Source organism: Macaca thibetana, chromosome 15 (assembly GCF_024542745.1).
Source record: "Macaca thibetana thibetana isolate TM-01 chromosome 15, ASM2454274v1, whole genome shotgun sequence".
NCBI classification, from domain to species: domain Eukaryota; kingdom Metazoa; phylum Chordata; class Mammalia; order Primates; family Cercopithecidae; genus Macaca; species Macaca thibetana.
Genome location: NC_065592.1, coordinates 87,241,896 through 87,269,134, shown reverse-complemented (window position 1 = coordinate 87,269,134; position 27,239 = coordinate 87,241,896). Strand labels below are relative to the sequence as shown.

At 40.0% G+C, this 27,239-nt stretch overlaps 1 protein-coding gene and 1 non-coding gene across 6 annotated transcripts in view; one reads left to right on the top strand and one right to left on the bottom strand.

Annotated features, from left to right (window-relative positions):
* The window catches only part of TRPM6 (transient receptor potential cation channel subfamily M member 6), a 193,504-nt gene that overhangs the window by 47,356 nt on the left and 118,909 nt on the right, over positions 1-27,239 (top strand). For 3 of the 5 annotated variants that reach the window (XM_050761467.1, XM_050761466.1, XM_050761468.1), the window contains exons 2-5: positions 4,686-4,765; positions 8,138-8,176; positions 19,872-20,049; positions 22,166-22,379. In XM_050761467.1, the coding sequence (XP_050617424.1) occupies positions 4,686-4,765; positions 8,138-8,176; positions 19,872-20,049; positions 22,166-22,379 (511 nt within the window). Of the gene's footprint in view, positions 1-4,683; positions 4,766-5,800; positions 5,996-8,137; positions 8,177-19,871; positions 20,050-22,165; positions 22,380-27,239 lie in introns of those variants that run through there. The other 2 variants (XM_050761469.1, XM_050761470.1) reach the window with 2 other exon arrangements.
* LOC126938225 (U6 spliceosomal RNA) lies at positions 5,718-5,824 on the bottom strand. The gene has a single exon (XR_007720036.1). It is a non-coding gene; the product is annotated as a U6 spliceosomal RNA (small nuclear RNA).

Below are 27,239 nucleotides of genomic sequence, written 5' to 3'. Positions count from 1 at the left end.
GTTTGCAGTGAGCCAAGATTGCGCCATTGCTCTCCAGTCTGGGAAACAAGAGAGAAACTCCGTCTCAAGAAAACAAAACAAAACAAAACAAAACAAAAAACTTTGTTGCATGCATAAAACTACTTATTTATTTATTTGGAGACAGAATCCTGTTCTGTCGCCCAGGCTAGAGTGCAGTGGCATGATCTCAACTCACTGCAACCTCTGACTCCTGGCCTCAGCCTCCTGCGTAACTGGGACTACAGGTGCCCGCCACCATGCCTGGCTAATTTTTGTATCTTTAGTAGAGATGGGGTTTTGCCATGTTGGCCAGGCTGGTCTCAAACTCCTGACCTCAAGTGACTTGCCCGCCTTGTCCTCCCAAAGTGCTGGGATTACAGGCATGAGCCACCACACCTGGACAATTTGATGTATAATTAAAAAAAAAATATTGTGTAAAATTACCTTTTGGCTATGCATATATGGTGTACATGAAACATAAATGAATTTTACATTCAGACTTGGATCCCTCGCCATCTCACTATATTAGTCTTTGAACATTTCATTGCAATTCCCCAGCCTGACCTCAGGCCAAAGATTAGATATAAAATCTGATTATGTTTTAGGATGACGCAAATTGAGAGCAACACACTATTTCCCTTCTTTCTTCTTTGCCTTTCCTTCCCCTAAATTACAACAATTAAAAAGCAAAAACATGCAGTCTATGAAGACTGCCATGATAGCTGCCGAAATGTCAAAATCCTTACTCTCAACTACCACGACCACAACAGATTTGCTGCTCTAGTGGCAGAAGCTAGCGCATTGGCTGTTTGTCCCATCAGAACCAACAAACATTTGGTTCTCTGTTGAACTGAACATGGAGGTCTCTCCGAAGTCTGCTGGAGAGTATATTGCAAAGGAACTATTACGAGGTTGGCAGGGTGGGAAGTAAAGTTCTAAACTGAGAATTATTTTAAACATTTTCAAGCTAAGGCTGCTTTTTTTCCCCTTCTGGTAGTTTTGAGATAAGATAACCGGGAGTTGAAGGAGGAAAGTTTCCACATTCTTGTTATGGCATGGGCTTCCTGTTTACACCTTTGGAGGGAAAATGGTATACATGGGTTCCTGAAGTTCTATTTTCAGCATGTTTGTTGCTTATTCAACAATCACTGGGTTAGGCCCTGGGGCAATAGAAATGACTGGCATGGGGCCTATAGGAGCTGGAGTCCAGGGAAGATGTGAACCTGTAAAGGTCATTAAATCGTAGTATGAGAGCGACTGTGAGGGAAATTTGGAGGTCAGGAGGCATTTTTCTATGAAAAAAAAAAAATACATCAAAGATAAGTTCTCAGACTGTTAACCCAAAGCCAATTTTTACCTTTGATATTACTAATAATAATACCTAAGCTTTATTCAGACTTGATAAGTCCCAGGAATAATTCTAAACCTTTATCTAATCCTTTCAATGGTTCTATGAGGTACTATTTTTTTTTGTTGTTTTTTGAGACAGAGTCTGGCTCTGTCGCCCAGGCTGGAGTGCAGTGGTGAGATCTCAACTCACTGCAAGCTCGGCCTTCCGGGTTCACGCCATTCTCCTGCCTCAGCCTCCCGAGTAGCTGGGACTACAGGCACCCGCCACCACGCTCGGCTAATTTTTTTGTATTTTTAGTAGAGATGGGGTGTCACCGTGTTAGCCAGGATGGTCTCGATCTCCTGACCTCGTGATCTGCCCGTCTCAGCCTCCCAAAGTGCTGGGATTACAGGCGTGAGCCACCGCACCCCGCCGAGGTACTATTATTATCCCCATTTTGATTGACAAACAGGCATGAAGAAATTGAATAATTTGTTCAGGCAGTCCTACTACAGAGCTGCCATTCAGCATTTCGAAAGAAGGGAGTGGTTGAGCACAGCTTGCCTATTTTGTCTATATAGGCTTCTACATTAGATACCCTTTTTACATCTGTTTTTAATAGTTAATTGGCCTTGAACTTGTCTCAGAGGCTTGACAAATTTTTTAAAAAATTTAAAAATAGTTAATTGGTGCACATAAAGTTTAATGATACCAGTTTCTTATCTGTTTCCTCCTTTTTATTCTAACTTCCTTGAGAGCAGGAACTTTGTCTGGTTTGCAGTAGAAGTCCCAGCATGCAGCATGGAGGCCTGTCCAAAATACTTGTTGAATGAATTCATAGATTCAGGTATTTTGAAATTCAGAATGACGAATTCTTTGAGGACATATTGACTTTTTGTAACAAGTTTGTCAGTGCTTTGCAAAAATTAGGTATTTAATGTTTGGAGAATGAATAAATCAAATTGTTAACGTTTTTGAATAGGGGACAGGGCTGACTGATTCAAAAATATTGTTTTCTTTCTTTCTTTTCTTTTCTTTCTCTCTCTCTCTTTCTTTTTTTTTTTTTTTTTGTGGTGACAGGGTCTCACTCTGTTGCCCAGGCTGGAGTGCAATGGCACAATTATGGCTCCCTGCAGCCTCGACTTCCCTGGACTTAAGCAATCCTCCCACCTCAGCCTCCTGGGTTACTGAGAATTGTAGGCACATGCCACCACGCATGGCTGTTTTTATTCCTGTATTTTGTAGAGACACAGTTTCACCATGTTGTCCAGGCTGGTCTGGAACTCCTGAGCTCAAGTGATCCACCTGCCTCGGCCTCACAAAGTACTGGGATTACAGGTGTGGGCCACTGTGCTCGGCCAGATTGTGTCATTTCTTGTTGAAATAAATAGATTTTGAATTCTCTGTTCATTTAGTTCCTTTTAAATTCTATGACTCTGGGCTGGGCACGGTGGCTCACGCCTGTTATCCTGGCACTTTGGGAGGCCAAGGCAGGCAGACCACTTGAGATCAGGAGTTTGAGACCAATCTGACCAACATGGTGAAACCCTGTTGCTACTAAAAATACAAAAATTAGCCAGACATGGTGGTGCACACCTGTCATCACAGCTACTCAGGAGGCTGAGGCAGGAGAATCACTTGAAACCAAGAGGTGGAAGTTGCAGTGAGCCAAAATTGCACCGTTGCACTCCAGCCTGGGCGACAGAGCAAGACTCTGTCTCAGAAAAATAAAACTAACTAACTAAATAAATAAATAAATTCTGTGACTCTGAATTTTCCCAAGTTTATGTTGTTAGTGTTTTGCCAATTTAGTGAATGTCTTTTAATACATAGAAAATGCTGCTGACCATGCAAAAAGAATAAGAGAATAAAAGGATTTAAGATGACTCTGGCCTTGATCTGGGAAGTTTTCCTTGTTTATAGATAAGATTTAAATACACAGGAGCCCATCAACTAATCTCTGTTTTTCTCCTTTCTATTTTACTTTAAAAAGTCTGGACTTCGATTATTTACAGTTCTGTTTGGTGATGAACACTTATGTTTAGGATTGGTGCATATTGGACAAGATCCACTGAACTTTTTTTGAGGATAGTGTGATAATGAGGTACCACAGCTGGATTTGTAGCATATTTTCTGGCCTAGTGCATTTCCCTCCACAGTAGAATGGGAGTAGATATAAGAGTGAGGTGGGGACTGCACTGACATGGAGTTTGAAAAAGCTCCCTTTTAGAAAGCCTTCGTTTCATCTCTGTTCTAATATCTATGTGTATATAAAGTAATATGGAAACATATATATATATATATATATATATTTTTTTTTTTTTTTTTTTGAGACAGAGTCTCGCTCTGCCACCCAGGCCGGAGTACAGTGGCGCGATCTTGGCTCACTGCAATCTCTGCCTCCCAGGTTCAAGCGATTCTCATGCCTCAGCCTCCCGAGTAGGTGGGATTACAGTTGCCCGCCACCATGCCCAGCTAATTTTTTGTATTTCTAGTAGAGACGAGGTTTCACCATATTTGCCAGTATAGTCTCGAACTCCTGACTTCAAGTGATCCACCCGCCTCGGCCTCCCAAAAGTGTTGGGATTACAGGTGTGAGCCACCGTGACCAGCTAGGACACATATTCTTATACCATTTAGAGCCAAAATATTTTTATATTAGGATGAGGCCAGGCTCATAAGTAGTTGGGCTGTATAGTCGATCCAGTGTCCTCTGCCACTGGACTTGTAATATAGCTTATGGAGGAGCTTGGCTGTGACATGGATTCTGTAGAATGGGAGAGAGTTTATTAGGAGGAAGAGTAGGTATCAGTGTCTCACTTGGATTTAGGGGCAGTTATAGGCTGTGCAACCTGAAACAACACAGCCAGTGGTAAACTATGCTTGCAGAATGTGTATTGAATCTTGCTAAAGTCAGAGACACTCTTTCCAGTTTCCTGTGAAATCTTAGCCAAAGTGGGACTTGATAGGTAAAGATTTTGAAGTTTTGGGAGCTTTGTATTTATTCCATAGGATTATGGTACAAGATGTAGTAAAAGTGACTTTTGGCAGATTTAAGAGGATAAATCAGTTATATCTTTACTTCCTTGCTAGGGGTTTGTTCATGTAGGGCTTTGGTTACTCAAAGTGGGATTGTGGCCATATTCACTTTGTGTGTCGTTTAATGTTCACATTTGGCTTATTTGTGCCTATATTATCTGTAATAGAAACTGGTAAATGCTTAGCCTGTGTGGGGTTGGTCTTGGCATTTTAATTAGCATTCATGATACTTGAGTATTTCTTACCTGCCCGAACTACTATGGTTACATTGTTTTGTCACATAATTGAGTATAAAATAATGACACTTTCTTTTTAGTCCCAGAAATCCTGGATTAAAGGAGTATTTGACAAGAGAGAATGTAGCACAGTCATACCCAGCTCAAAAAATCCTCACAGGTAAAATTTTCAATTACATTCTTCTTTTAAAAGCAACACTACCTGGAGGACTGTTTATAGAAACTTAGAAATATGACTTGTTTAGAAGATTTGATTATATCTATAAAATTAGAATTTTAGAAATATGACTTGTTTAGAAGGTTTCATTATATCTATAAAGTTAGAATTTTCAATGTTTATTTCTTTCACTTTATAAAAATAGTACATGATTATTGTTGAAAATCTGGGAAGAACAGGGACCTTTTTAATTTGTACCTTACTCTTACTCCAGTGTCTGTGACAGTGCCTGCCACATAGTAGGCTCTTGATAAACATCGGGGTGTTTTTTTTTTTTCGTTTTTTTGAGACGAAGTCTCGCTCTTGTCCCCCAGGCTGGAGTGCAATGGCTCAATCTCAGCTCCCTGCAACCTCCACCTCCCGGGTTCAAGCAATTCTCCTGCCTCAGCCTCCCAAGTAGCTGGGATTACAAGTGCCTGCCACCATGCCTGGCTAAGTTTTGTATTTTTAGTAGATGGGGTTTCACCATGTTAGCCAGGATGGTCTTGATCTCCTGACCTTGTGATCCACCCACCTTGGCCTCCCAAAGTGCTGGGATTACAGGCATGAGCCACTGCGCCCGGTGATAAATATCCGTTTAAGGAATTTAATGAAGTATAAAGAAGTTTTTCTCAATGCCGTCACTGTTAATGTTGTCGTGGATTTTATTCTACTTGATGCTTCTGTTCCTCTTGATGGGGGTATAGACGTTACAGAAATATCTAGTGTTACATCCGTTTCACTGGGTTGGAATCAATAATTTACATTTTCTGAATACTGAATATTCCAAATATTGTGAGTGTTTCTTATCCCCAACTAAAGTATCTGTGGAAAATAGTGACTGGTATATTTCATTACACTGTGCCCAGATTAGACGAACAGGTAATTTCAGTTCCATTTTCCTTCCATAGACTTTATTTTTATGGAATGCTTTATGAATTTGCATGTCATCCTTGAGCAGGGGCCATGCTAATCTTCTCTGTATCATTCCAATTTTAGTATGTGTGCTGCCGAAGCGAGTGCCCGTAGGCTTTTGGATTGAGCAGATAATCGGCAGCAGATGGAATAATTTGAGTTTGACTACTGAGTTCTTGACAACGCTTTGGAAGCTCTACTTGTAGAACGAAGGTCAAAAAAGCAACTAGTGAAAGATAGGGGAAGAAAGGGCTATGGAAAATTCCTCTGGGTAATCAGGTCTGTGAAATTAAGATTGACATTGCCCTTGGAAAAATAAATTAAAAGGAAAATAGAAGAGTAATATTTTAAGTAAGGGAACCACTCTATTTTTAGATATTTTTGAGCATTTGTCCTTTTATTCCTTTAAGGTTTAGAACTCATAACTATGTGCTTATCAAGGGTAGCATGGTAAGGTTTTTGAAATTCTAGTTCTTTGGAGATGACTGAAATAGTTTTCCTTGCCTTTGTTAAATATTTACTAGTCCCACCCTTACTGAATTACCTATGATTTGTAAGTCTTGTGATTGGAAATTCTCATTTTACCTGCTTAAAAAAAGTTTATAGTATGCCAAGTTAACCTTGTTTTTCCCCTTCATCTTTTATGACATCGTGTGGTGGTGACTGGAATGCAAATTGATTCAGGTGGTTCATTTTGTGTCTGTGAATAAAAAAATCATTTTCACAATAATCTTGAATCTCAAAAAAAGTGATGAAATTACTCTTTTACTAGCCCATAGACTGAAGAAGAATATCAATGATTGTTAATTCCACGAATGTTCTAAGGCATGGTATACTTTAGCAAGTGAAAAAAGTCTCTATATTGTGGGTTTGTAGATAAAAGTTAGTGGATGATTATGGCTATTTCTTCTATGCCAGCCTTTTTCTTAGATTCTAGTAAAATTCTCAGAATTGTAGCTTTTATGTGGTTTTCTTCATTACGGTGCACAGGAAGAGGGTGATAATTCATTTTTTAAAATATCGATAAAAGTTTCTTTCTTTTATTATTTTTGTAGCTCCCAATAAGAAACAAATGTGATACACTTGATTATAACATCTTTTTCCTTCTCATATTCAATTTACTGTTGAAAGAAAGCTTCTGAGAAAAGGCATTCCGGAAAGGCTGGGACAGGAAGAAATAAAAGTCCTGAATATTAGTTTCTGAATAACTTAGAGCGACCCTTATTTTATGAACATTACCTTTTCTTCCTTTTTTTTTTTTTTTTTTTTTTTTTTAAATTTTGAGACGGAGTCTCACTCAGTCGCCCAGGCTAGAGTGCAGTGGCGCGATCTCGGCTCACTGCAAGCTCCACCTCCCGGGTTCACACCATTCTCCTGCCTCAGCCTCCTGAGTAGCTGGGACTACAGGCGCCCGCCACTGCGCCCGGCTAATTTTTTGTATTTTTAGTAGAGACGGGGTTTCACCGTGGTCTCGATCTCCTGACCTTGTGATCCGCCCGCCTCGACCTCCCAAAGTGCTGGGATTACAGGTGTGTAAGCCACCGCGCCCGGCCTCTTCCATTATTTTAACTAGAATTCCCTGTTAATACTTCTTCACACACACACACACACACACACACACACACATATTTTGAGACAAGATCTTGCTGTGTCCCCCACATTGCAGTGCAGTGGCATGACCTTGGCTTACTGAAGCCTCAATCTCCAGGACTCAAGCAATCCTCCCACCTTAGCCTCCCCAGTAGCTGGGATCACAGGCACACATCAGCACACAGGGCTAATTTTTTGAATTTTTTTATAAGAGTCAAGGTCTTATTATGTTGCCCAGGCTGGTCTTGGACTCCTGAACTCAAGCAATCCTCCCACCTCAGCCTCCCAAAGTGCTGGGATTACAGGCATAAGCCACTGTGCCTGGCCCAAAAATATAATTGATGACCACAGTGCTAACCCCTAAATCCATAAGGTTCTTCTGAATCATAAAAAAGAAAGATAAAGGATTATTTATAATTATACCAAATGTCCCTTATTTGATAGTGCTTTATGGTTTTAAAGTGGTTTACATATATATATATTGTCTTGATTCTCAAGAAATCTGTGTTATCTTCATAGTTTAATAATAATAATAGCTACCATTATTGTACACACTGTCTACCAGGTACCATTAGACACATTACATATTATTATCTGAGATTTAAATTGAGGTATTTTGGTTCTAAACTGAATGTTGTATTAATTAGATCATAGTTGCTGCAGTAATTATATGTGGTAAATGCCATAATGGAATATTTGGAACATGATATATGAATTTCAGCAAACCTTGTTTTATAGATCATGCAAAAGAATAGATATTTACTGTACAAGCATTAAATGTGTTTTCAAATACACCAACAAACTAACAGAGGTTTTATTTCTTTAATTTAGGTGTACTCCAGCATGCCAGTTCTGCCAGAATTTAATCAGGTAAGACTTAGATAAGCAAGATTACTTTTAGCTTTTAGGCATCCTATTTAAAATTCACTGGGACAGTTTCCTCATATCTTGAATGGACTCAGTAAATGGTGCATACGATTTACCTTTCCAAGGGAAGTTTTAAAAAGATGTTTTTGATGGAGAGTGAGTATTCAAACATAATAGACTACTTGAATTACTGAGACATGTAAATTGGCTAAGGCCCTTCGACAAGAATTTCTACTTGTAAAGCATTGGAAACACTTGTAAAGCATTACATTTTAGTTTTATGATCACATTTGGATAATGAAGATGCAGCATGCACATACGGGACTATAATTGATGTATAACTTGCAGGTGCTGTGTATGCATACTAAGCTTATGGACAAAAACAGCTCTTTAGTGCAATATAAATTTTAACAGTGATTTGCATTTTAAACTACGTGACCGTTTTTACCTTTCTCTTTTGTAAGTGGAAGGAAATGAAATTTTCTTAATTTTGATCATAGCCTGAAGTTTATATAATGGATTGAACCAAAGTTAAATTTATTCTTGGAAAAAAACATTTGGGGCTAGGCACGGTCACTCACACCTGTAATTCCAGGATTTTGGGAGGCCAAGGCGGGTGGACTGCTTGAGGTCTGATTTGAGACCAGTTTGGACAACATGGTAAAACCCTGTCTCGACATACAAAAGCAAAAACAAAACCCAAAAAATTGTAGCGGGATGTGTTGGTGTGTGCCTGTAGATCCAGCTATTTGGAAGGCTGAGGTGAGAGGATTGCTTGAACTTGGGAGGTCAAAGCTGCAGTGAGCTGTCATTATGCCACTGCACCAGCCTGGGTGGCAGAGTGAGACCCTGTCTCAGAAAAAAAAAAAAATAATAATAATAAAATAAAAAATTGGAATCGTCAGTTTAGCAAATCATGGGGAGAGGAAACCAGCATCCACAGATATGGAACAACAAGGAGAAGGAGGAGGTTGCTGGAAGAAGAATTTCTACTTGGCTGACCTCTCACTTTTTCTTCAATTTTTTTTTCCTTTTAGTAATTATTTCAAATTTTGCTATTAGATTGGTGCAAACGTAATTGTGTTTGCTATTGAAAGTAATGGTGAACGCTGGATGTGGTGGCTCACACCTGTAATCCCAGCACTTTGGCAGACCCAGGCGAGTGGATCACGAGGTCAGAAGATCGAGACCATCCTGGCTAACAAGTGAAACCCCATCTCTACTGAAAATACAAAAAATTAGCTGGGCGTGGTGGCGAGCGCCTGTAGTCCCAGCTAGTCGGGAGGCTGAGACAGGAGGATGGCGTGAACCCAGGAGGCGGAGCTTTCATTGAGCCGAGATCGTGCCACTGCACTCCAGAGGGAGACTCTGTCTCAAAAAAAAAAAAAAAAAAAAAAAAAGGGGGAGACGCCGTCTCAAAAAAAAAAAAAAGAAAGAAAGAAAGTGATGGTGAAAACCACAATTACTGTTGCACGAACCTAATAAAATGCAAAGCAAAATAAGGATATAATAAAAAGAAAAGACCTCATTTATTCTCCCCAGCTCCTACTGTATTCTTCAGAAACTCTCCTTGTCAATGTCCTACAAAACCTCAACCCCACAACCTTCAGAGATAACTAAATGTGAAAATACTGGAAAAGCATCCACTTTTATACCTCTCAGAAATTAAAAATAGTTACAAACTAGTCATTTTTGCACCTAGCTGAGACTAGTTTTATTTTTTTTGATAGGGAGAGCCAAATGTCCTAATACGAGTTACTGAGCAGTCTCCCCTAGTCTCATTCATTTCTGGTGCTGTCTGTGTTATATACCACATTTCTGTCTGTCTATGGCTTTGTTTCTGAGCTTTCTTTTCAGTACTTTTGATCTACTTTTACACTTGTCAAATGCCGCTCTGTTTCATTATTATAGTCTTGTAATATATGTCTTGATATCTGATAGGGCAAGTTTCCTATCCTTTATTTATCTTTTAAAAAATTGTTTTTACTTTTCAAAAGACTTTTATGCATTTATACAAATTTTATTTTATTGAAAGAAAATTTTAACCAAGCATGGTGGGCACATGCCTATAGTCCTAGCTACTCAGGAGACTGAGGATGGGGGATAGCTTGAACCAAGGAGTTCACATTCAGCCTGGGCAACACAGCAAGACCCTGTCTCAAAAAGAAAAAGAAAACATTTTATTTAAAATAGTATGTTTTAAAAGCAGTTCCACTACATTGCAATACTATCTTTAAAAAAAAAAATTCTAATTTTTAAAGGCAAGGTCTTGCTGTGTTTCCCAGGCTGAAGTGCAGTGGTGCAATCATAGCTCATTGCAACCTCAAACTCTTGGGCTCAGGTGATCCCCGCTCCTCAGCCTCCTGAGTAGCTACCTAACTCCTGGCATGTACCACTGTGCCTGGCTGATGTTTTTTGTTTTTTATAGAGATGGGTTCTTGCTATGTTGTCCAGGCTATTCTAGAACTCCTGGCCTTGAGCGATCCTCCTGCCTCAGCCTCCCAAAGTGCTGGGACCCACTGCACCTGGACTATATTGTAATACTTTAAAATAATCCTAAATCTCCTTGTCAATAAGTGAGCCACTGCACCTGGACTATATTGTAATACTTTAAAATAATCCTAAATCTCCTTGTCAATAAGTGATTGTATTTTTATATATATATATATATATGTTTGTTTGTTTGTTTTTGGTTTTTTTTTTTTTTGAGACAGAGTCTAGCTCTGTCGCCCAAGCTGGAGTGCAGTGGTGCAATCTTGGCTCACCACAACCTCTGCCTCCCAGGTTCAAGCGATTCTCGTACCTCAGCCTCCCAAGTAGCTGGGATTACAGGTGCACGCCACCATGCCTGGCTAATTTTTTGTATTTTTAGCAGAGATGAGGTTTCACCATGTTGGCCAGGGTGATCTCGAACTCCTGACCTCAAGTAGGCTGCCTTCCTTGGCCTCCCAAAGTGCTGGGATCACAGGCATGAGCCACCGCACCTGGCCGACATAATATAAATTTTAGAATCACCTTGTCATGTTCCCTGAAAAATATTTTGAGATTTTGATGGTTTTTTTCTTTCTTTTTAAATTTTACTTTTTGTTTTTAACATGGCTGTGAAATGCTCTGAGTGATGGGTATTTTACTGAATTTATAAAACAATTTGAGAGGGAATTAACTTTTTTTTTTTTTACCCCCCTCTTGGAATTGACATTTATATAAAGTGAGCTTTTAGTACTTTTTGGTGATATGTTCTTTGAGACTTCAAAAGTTGTAATTAAAGGGACAAACATAAATATGTATTTTTTAATTTTGGAGATCTGTTTCTTCTATGGGACCTTGCTACGATTTAATGAACTGGGGAAAAAAAAAGAATAAAATGTCAACTCAAATCAAGTAGATAATTAGAATAGAAATATACTTACTCTGAAAGTTGGTTTGCACTAAAGAACTACCTTATAAAAGCATAATGAGTTATCTCTCCAGATGTGGTTACCTCAATTTATGTTCTGCGGGGAAAAAGCCAGGCAGATGAATCATTATTTGTCTTGTATTTGAATAGATGCTGCTTCATTTTGAAGGGTGACCCTTGTCCCAAAAGATGGTCGGATGACACCATTCTAACTAGTAGATCCTGATTATGTATATGTTGTACTTTTGTGATTACTGTGCCTCCCTTTATGTTAAGAACCTTTCCATATGGAACCCCAATATTCTTACTTTGACTTTTTGTTTTGTTTTGTTTTGTTTTTTGAGACGAAGTTTCGCTCTTGTTACCCAGGCTGAAGTACAATGGTGCGATCTCTGCTCACGGCAACCTCTGCCTCCTAGGTTCAAGCAATTCTCCTGCCTCCCCCTCCCAAGAAGCTGGCATTACAGGCACGTGCCACCACACCTGGATGATTTTTGTATTTTTAGTGGAGACAGGGTTTTACCATGTTGGCCAGGCTGGTCTCGAACTCCTGACCTCATGTGATCCACCCATCTCAGCCTCCCAAAGTGGTGAGATTACAGGTGTGAGCCACCACGCCTGGCCTTACGCTGGTTTTTGCATATACCAAAGTTTTCATCACCTGTGCTTGTTCTGGTTATCTTTTTTTTTTGACACGGAGTCTCCCTCTGTCGCCCAGGCTGGAGGGCAGTGACCCAATCTCGCCTCACTATAACTTCGCCTCCCGGGTTCAAGTGATTCTCATGCTTCAGCCTTGTGAGTAACTGGGATTACAGGCACGTGCCACCACGCCCAGCTGATTTTTGTATTTTTAGTAGAGACGGGGTTTCACCATGTTGTCCAGGCTGGTCTAGAATGCCTGACCTCAAGTGATCCGCCTGCCTCGGCCTCCCAAAGTGCTGGCATTATAGAACTGCGCCCAGCCCTGTTCTAGTTCTCTGAAGAGACTGTAAGTTGTAGACACTTCTGTTTCCCCTGTAACTTCTCACCATGTGCTACCTGACATGCTGCTCAGTACAGTAGCTGCACAATAAGTTTCCTAAGCCCACTGATCAGCTCTTTCAGAGCAGGGTCCTGCTCAGTGAGCATTGCTACAGGTTCTCAGTCACACAATGAAAGGAAAGGAAAGGCATTAGAGACCACCTTGTCCAACCAATGCTTGCATTACTGCAGTTGAAGAAATAGAGGCTTTGGGAGAGTAGAGATTAGCACGGCATTGGCCATTTCCTGGTCCAGTGCTTTTGCTCCAGGACACATCGCTTCCTAGATGCTTCCTGTTTATGGTCTAGCTGCCTGCGCTTCAGCTCTTGTTTATGGGTACCCCTGCTTGTCAGGTACAACCCACTGTTCTATATATAACTAGGATTTTAGTCATCTAGAGCTGCCATAACAAGCTAGATGGTTTAAACAACAGAAATGAATTTTTCACAGTTCTGGAGGGCAGAAATCCAAGACCAGGTTGTTTGCAGGGTTGATTTCTCTTGTGGTCTCTCCTTGGCTTGCAGATGGCCACCTTCTTACTGTGTCTTCAGATGGTTTTTCTCTGTGTGCACACATACTTGGGATCTCTCCCTCTTCTAAGGACATCATTTCTATCAAATTAGTCCTCCACCTTTATGACTTAATTTAACTTAACTTTTTTTTTTTTTTTTTTTTGAGATGAAGTCTCACTCTTATTGCCCAGGCTGGAGTGCAATGGTGCGATCTCAGTTCACTGCAACCTCCACCTCCTGGGTTCAAGCGATTCTCCTGTGTTAGCCTCCCGAGTAGCTGGGATTACAGGCACCCGCCACCACACCTGGCTAATTTTTTGTATTTTTAGTAGAGATGAGGTTTCACCATGTTGGCCAGGCTGATCTAAAACTCCTGACCTCAGGTGATCTGCCCCCCTGGGCCTCCCAAAGTGCTGGGATGAAAGGCGTGAGACACCGCGCCCTGCTGAATTTAACTTAATTTAACTTTAAGGAGGTAATTAATACAGTCACATTGGGGTCAGGGCTTCAGCATATGAATTTTGTTGGAACACAGTTCAGTCCATAACAGCTAGCCACATTTCTCCACCTTGTACTCAAATGTATTTGTCTCTGTCGTCTCTTTGGAACAGTTTGGAAATTGAGCTCTGGCCCTGTCTAGATTTCTTTACGTTTTTTTCTTCTCACTGGATATATTTGTTATCAGATAAGCAGATATATAGAAGTTAAATATAACATTTACTAATGTATACTGCACCTTACGTAGTTTATGCAATTAATTGTGCATCAGAATATAGACACTGAAATTTAGAATGAAAAGCTGTCAAGAAGAATACTGACTCTTTCAGGTGAGGCAATGCAGGCATTATCATCCAGCTGGAGGCAGGGCAGTTGGGGAAAACTGTGGACCAGGATGCGATTTTTAATTAAAGAAGGTTTAGAAATTTGAAAGGAGTAGTGCCCCCTTTTCTGCCATTTTACTTTCCATTGTTTCAGTTTCTCATGGGCCAAAAATATTAAATGGAAAATCCCAGAAAAAAACTATTTATAGGTTAAAATTGTGTGCCATTCTGAGTGGCCTGATAAAATCTCTTGCCATATGCTTTGTCCAACCTAGGACATGAATCATTCCTTTGTCCGGCCTAGCCATGCTACAGACGCTCCCCACCTGTTAGTGGCTTAGTAGCTGTCAGGGTTATCAGGTTGACTATCTTGGTGTTGCAGTACTTGGATCCAAGTAACCCTTCATAATGGCTCCAAAGTGCAAGAATAGTGATGCAGGCAATTTGGATGTGCCAAAGAGCCATAAAGTGTGTTCTTTAAGTGAAAAGGTGAAAGTTCTCAGCTTAATAAGGTAAGAATAAAAGTTAGCTGAAGTTGCTAATATCTGTGGTACGAATCCATCTTCTATCCATGAAATTGTGAAGAAGGAAAAAGAAATTCATGCTAGTTTTACTGCTGTACCTTCAGCTGCAAAATTATGGCCACAGGGCCATAATTTTGATAAGTGCTTAGTTAAAATGAAACAGTTGTTGCATTTGTGGGTGGAAGACGTGAACAGAAACCTGTTCTGATTGACAGCAATTAGGCTTGGTACTATCTGAGGTTTTGGGCACCCACTGGAGGTCTTGGAACATATGCCCCGAAGATAAGGGGGAACTACTACTACGTATATATTTTTTCTTGAGACTGGCTTCATAACTGCATTATTTATCTAATTTTCAGAATTCCTGATTGTAGTCTTCATAACTTTAATCAGAGACACGAAGTTATTTGTGGCCCTTAAAATCAAGAATGATAATGGTTTAGAGTATACTTTGTCTTTGACTACATATATATATGACTATATATATATATATTTAAAGCCAGTCAAATTTAGCAGTGGGGGATTGTATACCAACTTTAGTGACACTAATGTTAGTAAGTTCTGATAATCTACTACCATCAGACCAGCCTACCTTTGACAATATTGAATGAAAATTAACATCTTAAAATAATGATTAAAAATCCCAGCACTTTGAGAGACCGAGGCAAAAGGACTGCTGGAGCCCAGGAGTTCAACGCCAGCTTGGGCAACATGGCAGAACCCCAAATTAGCCAGATATGATAGTCTGTGCCTGTAATTCCAGCTGCATGGGATGCTGAGGTGGAAGGATTGATTGAGCACGGGAAGTCGAGCCTGCAGTGAGCCATGGTCACACCACTGCACTCCAGCCTGGGTGACGGAGTAAGAACTTATCTCAAACTAAAAAGTAAAAATTTTAAAAAGCGAGAATGTTAAAACTTATACTAATTTTTAAAAACTTTTTTACAAAAGAAATGTGTCCTTGCTAATACTTGACATTGTCAGCCATTTTTGGTTAAAACTTGATGGTGGGTACATAGTAGCACCTAATCGTGAAAAGACCATTGTTAACTTGCAGAACACCTCATCTGGATACTCAAGGTAGGAAAGGAATAATGTCGTGGTAGATTAGTGCATGGAGCCACGTGTGGTTTGTAGACTCATAGGATTGATGACTAAGTTTTTTGGAACTTGTAAACAAACCCAGGTCTGAAGATTTTAATAGATGAAGATAACTTCTTAAAAGTGTGCATTTTAGAAAAATATTGTAGAATAGCCGGGAGTGGTGGCTCACGACCGTAATCCCAGCACTTTGGAAGGCCGAAGTGGGTAGATCACCTGAGGTCAGCAGTTCAAGACCAGCCTGGGCAACCTGGTGAAACCTCGTCTCTACTAAAAATGCAAAAAAGTTATCTGGGCGTGGTGACACACCCCTGTAATCCTAGCTACTTTGGAGGCTGAGGCAGGAGAATTGCTTGAATCCGGGAGGTGGAGGGGGCAGTGAGCAGAGATCATGCCACTGCACTTCAGCCTGGGCAACAGAGTGAGACTCTGTCTCAAAAAAAAAAATCAATAAGAAAAATGTTTTCAGTTTTTAAAGTTCCTGCTATACCTATCTAATTCTCATTTAAAAATTTGTCACTGAAGTTCATACCAGAAAATAATGTAATTATTTTAAATGAGAATTAGATAGGTATAGCAAGAACTTTAAAATAATATAATAGGGCCCTTCTTGCAAAGAAGGTACATAAATTTAGAAATACAAATTTCACTTTAAGAAGAGAATGAACTTTAATTATAGGGAAAAAAAAGAAGGAAACAATTTGCCCCTTAAATGTCTATTCATATACTGGGCCATAAATTGACTTGTTTGTATTGACAAGAAATCTAAAGAAAACAGAAATTTAATATCCAGGCAGCTAAGCAGAATCAACTTATCTGTTGATTGATTAATCAAGGTGAGGTGAAAGTCACAGTAGGAACTGTACTCAATTCTTTATAATAAATGACAAATGTTCTCTGCTTCTCGATATTCATTTTGAAGAGATAAGAACTCTCTTGATGTCAAATTGATTTCCTAGAGAGGCTCTTTTTATTTATTTTTTACGTAAATTTTTTTTTAAATCATCCATCCCAAAATGTCAGAGAGGCTCTTTTTACTCATCTAAATTGTAAGTCTTTCCCTCTATATTTGTATTTTTGTTAGTTTTATTCAACGCGTTGTAGATAATGCATAAAATGATAAATTATTTTTACTTTTTGTTTTGTTTGAGACAGAGTCTGACTTTGTTGCCCAGGCTGGAGTACAGTGATGTAATCTCAGGTCATTGTAGCCTCTGCCTCCCAGTCTCAAGTGATTTTCCTGCCTCCCTAGTAGGTGAGATTACAGACTTGTGCCACCACGCCGGGCTAATTTTTATATTTTTTGTAGAGACAGGGTTTTGCTGTGTTGCCCAGGCTGGTCATGAACTCTTGGCCTCAAGCGATCCTCCCACCTTGCCCTCCCAACATGCTGGAATTACAGGCATGAGCCACTACACTTGGCCTGTTTATCTTTTTGCGATTGACTTCTTTTAATTAGCATAATGTCTTCAAGGTTTTTCCATGTTATAGCATATATCAGTATTTTCTTCCTTTTTAAGGCTGAATCATATACCGTGGTATTTATATACCACATTTGTTTGTCCACTCCTCCACTGATGGACATTTGTGTTGCTTCCACTTTGTGGATATTCAGAATAATGCTGCTGTGAACATGAGCATGCAAGAGATTTTTAGTACAGGCATATACCTCATGTGTGTTACTTCACTGTGCTTTACTGATACTGCATTTTGTATAATGTGGAGGTTTGTGGGAACCTTGCATTGAGCAAGTCTATCAGTGCCATTTTTCCAATGGCACATGCTAATTTCTTGTCTTTGCATCACATTTTAATAATTCTTGCAATGTTTCAAACTTTTTCATCTTATCATTATTGTATCTGTTATGACAATCTTTAATCGGTGATCTTTGATGTCACTGTTATAATTGTTTTGGAGTCTCATATAAGATGGGGCAAACAATTAGATAAATGTTATATATGTTCTGACTATTCCACTGACCGATCCTGTCTCTCTCCCTCTCCTTGTGCCTCTCTCTACCTTGAGATGCCACAATGTTGAAATTAGGCCAATTAATAATCCTATAATGGCCACTTAGTGAAACAAAATGAAATAAAGAGTCTCGCATATCTCAGTTTAAATCAAAAGCTAGAAATAATTAAGCTTAGTGAGGAAGGCATGTTGAAAGCTGAGATAGGCTAAAAGCTAGGTCCTTTGTGCCAAACAATTAGCCAAGTTGTGAATGCAAAGGAAAGGTGCTTGATGGAAACTATAAGTGCTACTCCAGTGAACGCACAGATGATAAGAAAAGAAACAGCTTTATTGCTGATGTGAAGAAAATTTGAGTGGTCTGGATAGAAGATCAAACCAGCCACACCATTCCCCTAAATGAAAGACTAATCCAGAGCAAGGTCCTAACTCTTTTCAATTCTATCAAGTCTGAGAGAGGTGAGAAAGCTTCAAAAGAAAAGTTTGAACCTAGCAGATGTTGCTTCATGAGGTTTAAAGAAAAAAGCAGTCTCCGTAATATAAAAGTTCAGGGTGAAGCAATAAATGCTAACAGAGGAGCTGCAGCAAGTTATTTAGATGATCTAGCTAAGATTGTTGATGAGGTACCTACACTAAACAAAGATGTTCAATGTAGACAAACAGCCTTATGTTGGAAGAAGATGCCATCTAAGACTTTCATAGCTAGAGAGAAGTCAATGTCTGGCTTCAGAGCTTCAAAGCTTCAAAGGACAGGCTGACTCTCTTGTTAGGAGAGAGTTGGAGGTTTGTAGGAACCTTGGATCGATCAAGTCTATCAGCACCAGTGCTGGTGACTTTGTGTTAAAGCTAGCCCTCATTTACCATGCCAAAATTTTAGGTCCCTTAATAATTACGCTGAATTTACTCTACTTGCGCTCTATATATGGAACAACAAAGCCTGATTATCAGTACATTTGTTTTTAGTATGGTTTACTGAATATTTTAAGCCCACTGTTGAGATCTACTGCTTAAAAAAAAAAAGATTCCTTTAAACATATTTCTGCTCATTGACCACACACCTGGTCACCCAAGAGCTCTTACGGAAATATTACAAGGAGATGAAGGTTGTTTTCATACCTGCTAACACAACACCCATTCTGCAGCCTATGGATCAAGAAATAATTTTGAATTTCAACTCTTATTATTTAAGAAATATATTTTGTATGGCTTTAGCTGCTATAGATAGTGATTCCTCTGATGGTTCCGGACAAAGTAAATTGAAAACCTTCTGGAAAGGATTCACCATTCTAGATGCCATTAAGAACATTCGTGATTCATGGGAGGAGGTCAAAATGCAACATTAATGAGAGTTTTGGAGAAGTTGATCCCAACTTTCATGGATGACTTTGAGAGATTCAAGACTTTAGTGGAGGAAGTCACTATAGAAGGTGCTGGAAATAGCAAGACATCTAGGATCAAAACTGGAGCTTGAAGGGTGTGACTGAATCTCATTAAAAAACTTGATTAGATGAGGAGTTGCTTCTTATGGATGAACAAAGAAAATGATTCATTGAAATGGAATCTACTGGTGAAGAGTGACTGTTGTAGAAATGACAGCAAAGGATTTAGAATATGACATAAACCTAATTGATAAAACAGTGGCAGAGTTTGAGAGGATTGACTCCAGTTTTGAAATAAGTTCTACTGTGGGTAAAATGCTATCAAACAGCATCACATGCTACAGAGAAATCTTTTGTGAAAGGAAGAGTCAATCAATGTGGCAAACTTCATTGTTGTCTTATTTTAAGACATAGTGCCCCAGCCACCTTAACCTTCAGCAACCACCATTCTGATCAGTTAGCAACCACCAACATTGAGACAAGATCCTTCACCAGCACATAGATTACAACTCACTGAAGGCTCAGATGGTTGGTAGCATTTTTTAGCAATAAATTATTTTAATTAAGGTATGTACGTTGTTTTTTAGACATAATGCTATTGAACACTTAATAGACTACAGTATAGTGTCAGCATAACTTCTATATGCACTGGGAAACCAAACTATTTGTGTGACCAGTTTTATTGCCATATTTACTTTATTGCAGTGGACTGGAACCAAACTTTCAATATCTCCAAGGTATTCCTGCGTTTAAAAAAAAATATTCCCCAAATTATCCTAATGTGCCGCCAAGGGAGAGACCCACTAATAGTGTTTCTAAACTTAGAAGACAGTCCTATGTTAGAAATCTAATATAAACCTTAATGTGAAGTTTTAAGAAAAACCATATGGCATCTATACATTACTTTAGAAAAAGATAGAAACATTGCATCTATTTTCTATTTTGAAGTTGAGTTTTTTTTGGTCTTGAATTTAAGGTGTTACTGTGGCCGACTGATTGGAGACCATGCTGGGATAGATTATTCCTGGACCATCTCAGCTGCCAAGGGTAAAGAAGGTGAACAATGGTCTGTTGAAAAGCACACAATGAAAAGTCCAACAGATACTTTTGGCACGATTAATTTCCAAGATGGAGAGCACACCTCCCATGCCAAGGTTTGCTAATAACCCAAATTTTTTTGCTGGTTTCTTTTTTTTGAGACGGAGTTTTGCTTTTGTCGCCCAGGCTGGAGTGCAATGGCGGGATCTCGGCTCACTGCAACCTCTGCCTCCCGGGTTCAAGCGATTCTCCTGCCTCAGCCTCCCGAGCAGCTGGGACTACAGGCACCCACCACCACACCCGGCTAATTTTGTAATTTTGGTAGAGATGGGGTTTCTACTAACAGGTTTCTGCCTGTTTGAAGTATTTCTGCCTTCACATTTTTCAATAACTGCACCATTCCTGATGTTCAGAAATTTTAATATTTTAATTTTGGAATAAAGGAATTATGTATCAAGAAGTTCACGCTGGGCACGTTGACTCATGCCTGTAATCCCAGAACTCTGGGAGGCCAAGGCAGGTGGATCACCTGACGTCAGGAGTTTGAGACCAGCCTGGCCAACATGGCGAAAACCTGTCTCTACTAAAAAATACAAAATTTCGCTGGGTGTGGTGGCACGGGCCTGTAATCCCAGCTACTTAGGAGGCTGAGGCTGGAGAATCACTTGAACCTGGGAGGCGGAGGTTGCAGTGAGCTAAGATTGCACCACTGCACTCCAGCCTGGGTGACAGAGTGAGACTTCGTCTCAAAAAAAAAAAAAAAAAAAAAAAAGAAGTTCAAAGATGAATCGGAAATTGTTTTAAATTACTGTCACGTTCTGGAGGATCATGTGTTAATTCCTATTTGCATGTGTGGAGATCTTTGCCTGTGGTTGTTTTTGTTTCATAATTCATGGTTTCTTATTATCCTTACTTCTTCCTATAAATCTGACTTACTCTTGCTGTTGGTTCACATAAGTTCGAGGGAGGCAAATTCATCTCAGTGTCATTTGAATGATCTGCATTTGCGGGAAGAAGGAAGCCAGCCATGCAATATAATCTTAGGTAAAATAAAAAATGATTCTAGGGCTACCTGCTGGCTTTGATTTCCCTCATCTTTTCTTTTGCTTACATTGACTATTAAAGAGATGACTATTTTGTGAAAAGTATTTTGGAACGAGAGTGTTTTCAGAGGAATAATGGTTAAAAGGTAAAATTTACAGTTTTAAGGGAATGATCAGAAGGTAAAATTTACAATAAATTAAATGTCCATGCTCTTGAATTTTAATTTAAATAATGCAAATATGTGAAATGGTTAAGTAAATGGAAAGCCATAGCATTTATGAAAAATCCCATTTCACCTATTTGTTATAGCTTCTGATGAAAAGGTTTGCTGACACAGTGATTTTGGCCAGTTGTTTGAAGTCTGTCTTTCTTTCTTTCTTTCTTTCTTTCTTTCTTTCTTTCTTTCTTTCTTTCTTTCTTTCTTTCTTCTTTCTTTCTTTCTTTCTTTCTTTTCTTTTCTTTTCCTTTCTTTCTTTTCTTCCTTCTTTCTTTCTTTCTTTCTTTCTTTCTTTCTTTCTTTCTTCTCTCTCTCTCTCTCTCTCTCTCTCTCTCTCTCTCTCTTTCTTTCTTTCTTTCTTTCTTTCTTTCTTTCTTTTTTTTTGAGACAGAGTCCTGCTCTGTCACTTATGCTGGAGTGCAGTGGCGTGGAGTGAGTGATCTCAGCTCACTGCAACCTCCGCCTCCTGGGCTCAAGCAATTCTCCTGCCTCTGTCTGCCAGGTAGCTGGGATTACAGGCATGTGCCACCATGCCTGGCTAATTTTTTGTATTTTTAGTAGAAACGGGGTTTCACCATGTTGGCCAGGCTGATCTTGAACTCCTGACCTCAGGTGATCCACCCGCCTCGGCCTCCCAAAGTGCCGGAATTACAAGCATGAGCCACTGCACCCTGCCTGTTTGAAGTATTTCTGCCTCACCCCAGGTTCTCTGGAGAGCATTGGAGGGCCAGCCTTGAAAACCAGAGGAAGCTTTCCTACAGTGACCTGTAATTCCCAGAAGGAACTTAATGGGAGTGTGGGATCTTTTAAAAGTAAATATTTCCATTACATGAAGATGAACTTTAAAGAGATCCCACATACTTCCTTTTAGATTTTGGCCATTTCAGTTGCCCTGCTGGGTGCTCATTGTTTCTGTGCCTGGCATATCTTTTTTACAATGTTCTGTTCACCTACATGTGCTTTTCTTGCAGTATATTAGAACTTCTTATGATACAAAATTGGATCATCTGTTACATTTAATGTTGAAAGAGTGGAAAATGGAACTGCCCAAGCTGGTGATCTCAGTCCATGGGGGCATCCAGAACTTTACTATGCCCTCTAAATTTAAAGAGATTTTCAACCAAGGTTTGGTTAAAGCTGCAGAGACAACAGGAGCGTGGATAATAACTGAAGGCATCAATACAGGTAAAGCTCCCTCCCTCCCTTTCTCCCACCCTCCCTCCCTCCCTCTCTTCCACCCTCCCTTCCTCCCTCCCTCTTTCCCTTCTTTCTTTCTTTCTTTTCTTTCTTTCTTTCTTTCTTTTTTTTTTCGTTCTTAGTTTCTTTCTTTCTTTCTTTCCTTTCTCTTTCTTTCTCTTTTTCTTTCTCTCTCTCTCTTTCTTTCTTTTTCTTTCTCTCTCCCCTTCCTTCCTCCCTTCCTTCCTTCCTTCCTTCCTTCCTTCCTTCCTTCCTTCCTTCCTTTTTTCTTTCTTTCTTCCTTCCTTCCTTCCTTCCTTTCTTTCTTCTCTCTTTTTTCTCCTAACTGTGAATCAGGTAGTGTGCCACATAATCTCTGCTCTGTAGTGCTCCTAGGATACGTGGGGCTGTGAGGAAGAAAGATCCTAGTGACTAGAAAATAAACCCAGAAGAATCGTAGATTTTTCCTGGAATGTGTTTTTGCCATTGTCAGAATATACTATTTTAATGTAACTTCAGATAAACCTCTGGAAAAGAAAATAGTCTTTCCTGAGCTCCCAACTACAGCAAGGCTAGAAGGGACATGAATCCATGCAAGTGCATAGTGTGTGTAGGCCTGGACTTTCGCTAAACTCTTGTAATCATTGTCAGTTTCTCAGACTTGGGAAATCAGTGATGTGGGTAAAACTTGCATTGTGTGTTTTGGGAATGAGTAAATACTTTTTCTTTTTAACTACATGATTGCCAAAACACTCACCGTCTCAATCACTGACTCTTTTACACTCTTTGAAATCTGAAATTCAAGAACTTTATATGGTGGGCTCTGACCGTATTTCTTTGATTCAGTGTGTGTGAACTGTCTGCACGGAAGGACAACCTGGGGAGCTTTTAAAGTACTGATGTACAGGCTCTTCCCCAGATGAATTAGAGGCTTTTGTCCAGAGCTACTGAAGCATGTCAGCCAGGATTGAGAACTAGTGATTCCATAAACTCTTGTCTCTTACCAATTTGTTACTAACCTGTAGTTTTCTTTCTTTTTGTTTTTGAAACGAAGTCTCACTCTTGTCACCCAGGCTGGAGTGCAATGATGCAATCTTGGCTCACTGTAACCTCCACCTCCCGGGTTCAAGTGATTCTCCTGCCTCAGCCTCCCAAAGTGCTGGGATTACAGGCGCCTGTCACCATGCCCGGCTAATTTTTGTATTTGTAGTAGAGAAGCCATATTGGCCAGGCTGGCCTCGAACTCCTAACCTCAGGCGATCTGCCCACCTTGGCCTCCCAAACTGCTGGGGTTACAGGCGTGAGCCACCGTGTCCGGCCTAACCTGTAATTTTCTATCTTCCCTTTACTTTTTTCTCTTTTGGTTTGGCATGGCTTGCCCAGTGTCTCCTATCAAATTTTGCCCATGTTTTAAGATCTACACAAGATGCCAACACACCCATGAAACAGCCTCCTGAATATCTCCACTAGAGCTACTCACTTTTGTCTTTTAATTTCTACAGCATTTACTGCCTGTAGCACTTGTAGAATGTTGATATTTTGCCTTACAGGCTAGGATGAGTCAGTGTGTTAGCTCTCCTTCTGGTTGTGTACTAGAGGCCAGGGCCTGAACATCTATCTGCCTAAGTATTTAGCACCTTGTACTGACGTAACAAAGTTTCTTTTGGCTGAAAAGGAATGAAGGAAGTGAATGACTGAAAAAACAAAGCAAAATAAAACCAAGGGATTTGGCCCATCACAAATAGGTAACACATAGTTTATTGTACCTGTTTTGTAGAGATTGTTTCACATTCTTGGAAGAAACTGAAGTTGGCAGAATTCTAAGTCCATTGTATAGTTCTTATTTGATTTCCAGTAAAAAAGTGGGTAGGTAGGGAAGTTTCACATTGTTCATTAAAAAGACAGGCTTGGGCAAGGCTTTTTCTTTGAATAACTAACTGCATGTCATGCTTCATTTTACTTAATGCCTTAAAAAGATCATTGAGTTTATGTCCAGCTAACCTAAAGGAACACAAATAGAGTAGTGTGAAGATGATTGGAATACTTCATATAAACAAAAGAAATGGGAAATGAGAAATACTTGGATCTCCGCTAAACAATAGTCAGGCCAGATGCAGTAGTTCATTCCCAGCCTTTTGGGAAACTGAGAGCTAGTGAATTACCTGGACTTGGGAGTTCGAGACCAGCCTGGGCAACATGGCAAAACCCCATCTCTAAAAAATTAAGAAATTAGCTGGATGTGGTGGTGTGCACCTGTAGACCCAGCTACTGGGGAGGCTGAGGTAGGAGGCTTACTTGAGCCTGGGAGGTCAAGGCTGCAGTGAGTTATGATCATGTCACTGCACCCAGCCTGGGTGGCAAAGCAAGACCCTGTCTTAAAAAAAAAAAAAAAAAAAAAAAAAAAGGGCCGGGCATGGTGGCTCACACCTGTAATCCTGGCACTTTGGGAGGCTGAGGCGGGCGGATCACCAGGTCAGGAGATTGAGACCATCTTAGCTAACAAGGTGAAACCCCGTTTCTACTAAAAATACCAAAAATTAGCTGGGCGTGGTGGCGGCCGCCTGTAGTCCCAGCTACTCGGGAGGCTGAGGCAGGAGAATGGCGTGAACCCGGGAGGCGGAGCTTGCAGTGAGCCGAGATTGAGCCACTGCACTGCAACCTGGGCGACAGAGCGAGACTCTGCCTCAAAAAAAAAAAAAAAGAAAACAACAACATAAAACAATCAGTCTGACCTGATTCAACCACAGCTCCTCTGTGGCCTGGCTGCTTAAGGATTAGTCCCTGGACCAGCAGCATCACCATCAACTGAGAGCTTGCTGAAAGTGCCTATTTCAGGCCCCACCCCAGACCTGCAGAATTAGAACCTACATTTTAACAACATCCCCAGAGGATTCCCGTGCACGTTTAAATTTGAACTCTGCTTATGAGCTTCTGTCTATTCTTGACAGGCTTCTCAACCATAGTTGAACATAATTTGGCATGAATCTTTGATATTTACTTAAATTGAATGCCACAAGCCTTAAGAATCTACTATGTGAAAAGCATTTGGATAGGTGTTAGGAATGAAAGAGGAGTAACATGGACCCCGGATTTAGTGATGGGTTGGGCTGTGACAGACAAAAAGCAACTAGTGAGAAATTGATGCTGATTGGGTTATAGTTGAGATTCAAAGGAAGTGTTTTGAGAATGCAAGGAAGAGGGAGATGAATTCTAGTTTCAACTGAGGGCACCTTGGAAGTCTTGGGAAGGATATAGCACTTGGCATTGGTCTTGTGGGAAAGGTAGGAAGTGGCATTAGTAAGAAGTGGCAGCTCAGGGTTAGGCACACAGCTAGAGATGAAGGCATGTGTAGAAAGAAGTGATAAAGCTCCTGGCTGGAGTGTGTGCCATGTGGCAGGGGACAGGGACTGCACAGGAGACTGGAGCCAGATTGGGTGCCATTCTGAAGTCTTATTCTCTACGTAGCAAGGAGCCCTGAAAGGAATTTGAACAGCAGGATGAATGGGGGATAACATGGTCAGATTGGGTTTTATGAAGAGTCTCAACCAACGACATGTATTAGGATCACATATAAGGTGCTTAAAACAATAACAACAATGTTGGCACACCATGCCAAACCATGGAATTGGAATCTCTACTGGGGTGGATGGCTCCACGCTTGATATTGATGTGTGCCTGTGATCCAGATCCCAGATTCTAGAGATGGCTCTGGGAGAGGTTCAAAAAACTGAGTTGGAAGGGCAGATGCCAGGAAAGAGGAAGTGATTTAGCTGCTAAGCATCAGATCCATGCCATATGCAGGTTACTTTTCCTTCTGTGCTAATGACACATATAGGGTCAGTACCACACATAGGAAGAATAACTCTTACAATGCAGTATAGTTATTTAAAGGTCCGATCAAGCCAATCTCAAAGGCTACTTACTGTATGATTCCAACTACAGTATGTGACATTCTGGAAAAGGCAAATCTATGGAGACAGTAGAAAGATTAGCAGTTGCCAGAAGCTGAGAGGAGAGAGGGATGAGTAGGCAGAGCACAGAATATTTTCAGGGCAGTGATACTAACATGGTGGATATACATCATTGTATGTTTGTCAAAACTCATAGAATGTACAGCAGCAAGAGTGAACCCTAATGTAAACTGTGGACTATGGAGAATAGTCATATTCTATTAGTCATGACCCTATAATGTAGGGTCATCAATTGTAACAGATGTACTAGTCTCATGGGGGATGCTGATAGTTGGAGAGGCTGTGTTTGTGTGGGAGCAGGATGTGGCATGGGAACTCTCTATACTTTTCATTCAATTTTGCTGTGAACCCAAAACTACTCTAAAAAATAAAGTCTATTCTTAAAAAGGGTCAGATTGCCTAAATTGGAATCCAATCTCTACAAAATCTAAGCTCTAAATAAATTGTCCAAAGCTCTGCAACCTTGGACAATTTATTTAAACTCTCATTGCCACAATTTTTGCCTATAAAGTAGATTTTAAAAGTTCCTACTTAAAGTGTGAATACATACAAAGGTAACCAACACTTACTGAAATGTTACTGTGTGTCAGTAAGTGTTGGTTACTGTACTAATTACTAGTATTAATTCCAGAAGGGAAAACATTAACATATTACTCCTCAATGTATTAGCTTTGAAATATTTGTGTATATAAAACTATTAAATTAGTTTGCCTTAATGAGCAAGGGACATATCTGCAGGATGTTTTGCTGGAACATTGGGTAAGATTAGGGATTAAAAAACACCATTCTTAATAGGAGAATATCTTTGCAATCTACCCATATGACAAAGGGCTAATATCCAAAATCTACAAAGAACGCAAACAAATTTACAAGAAAAAATCAAACAACCCCATCAAAA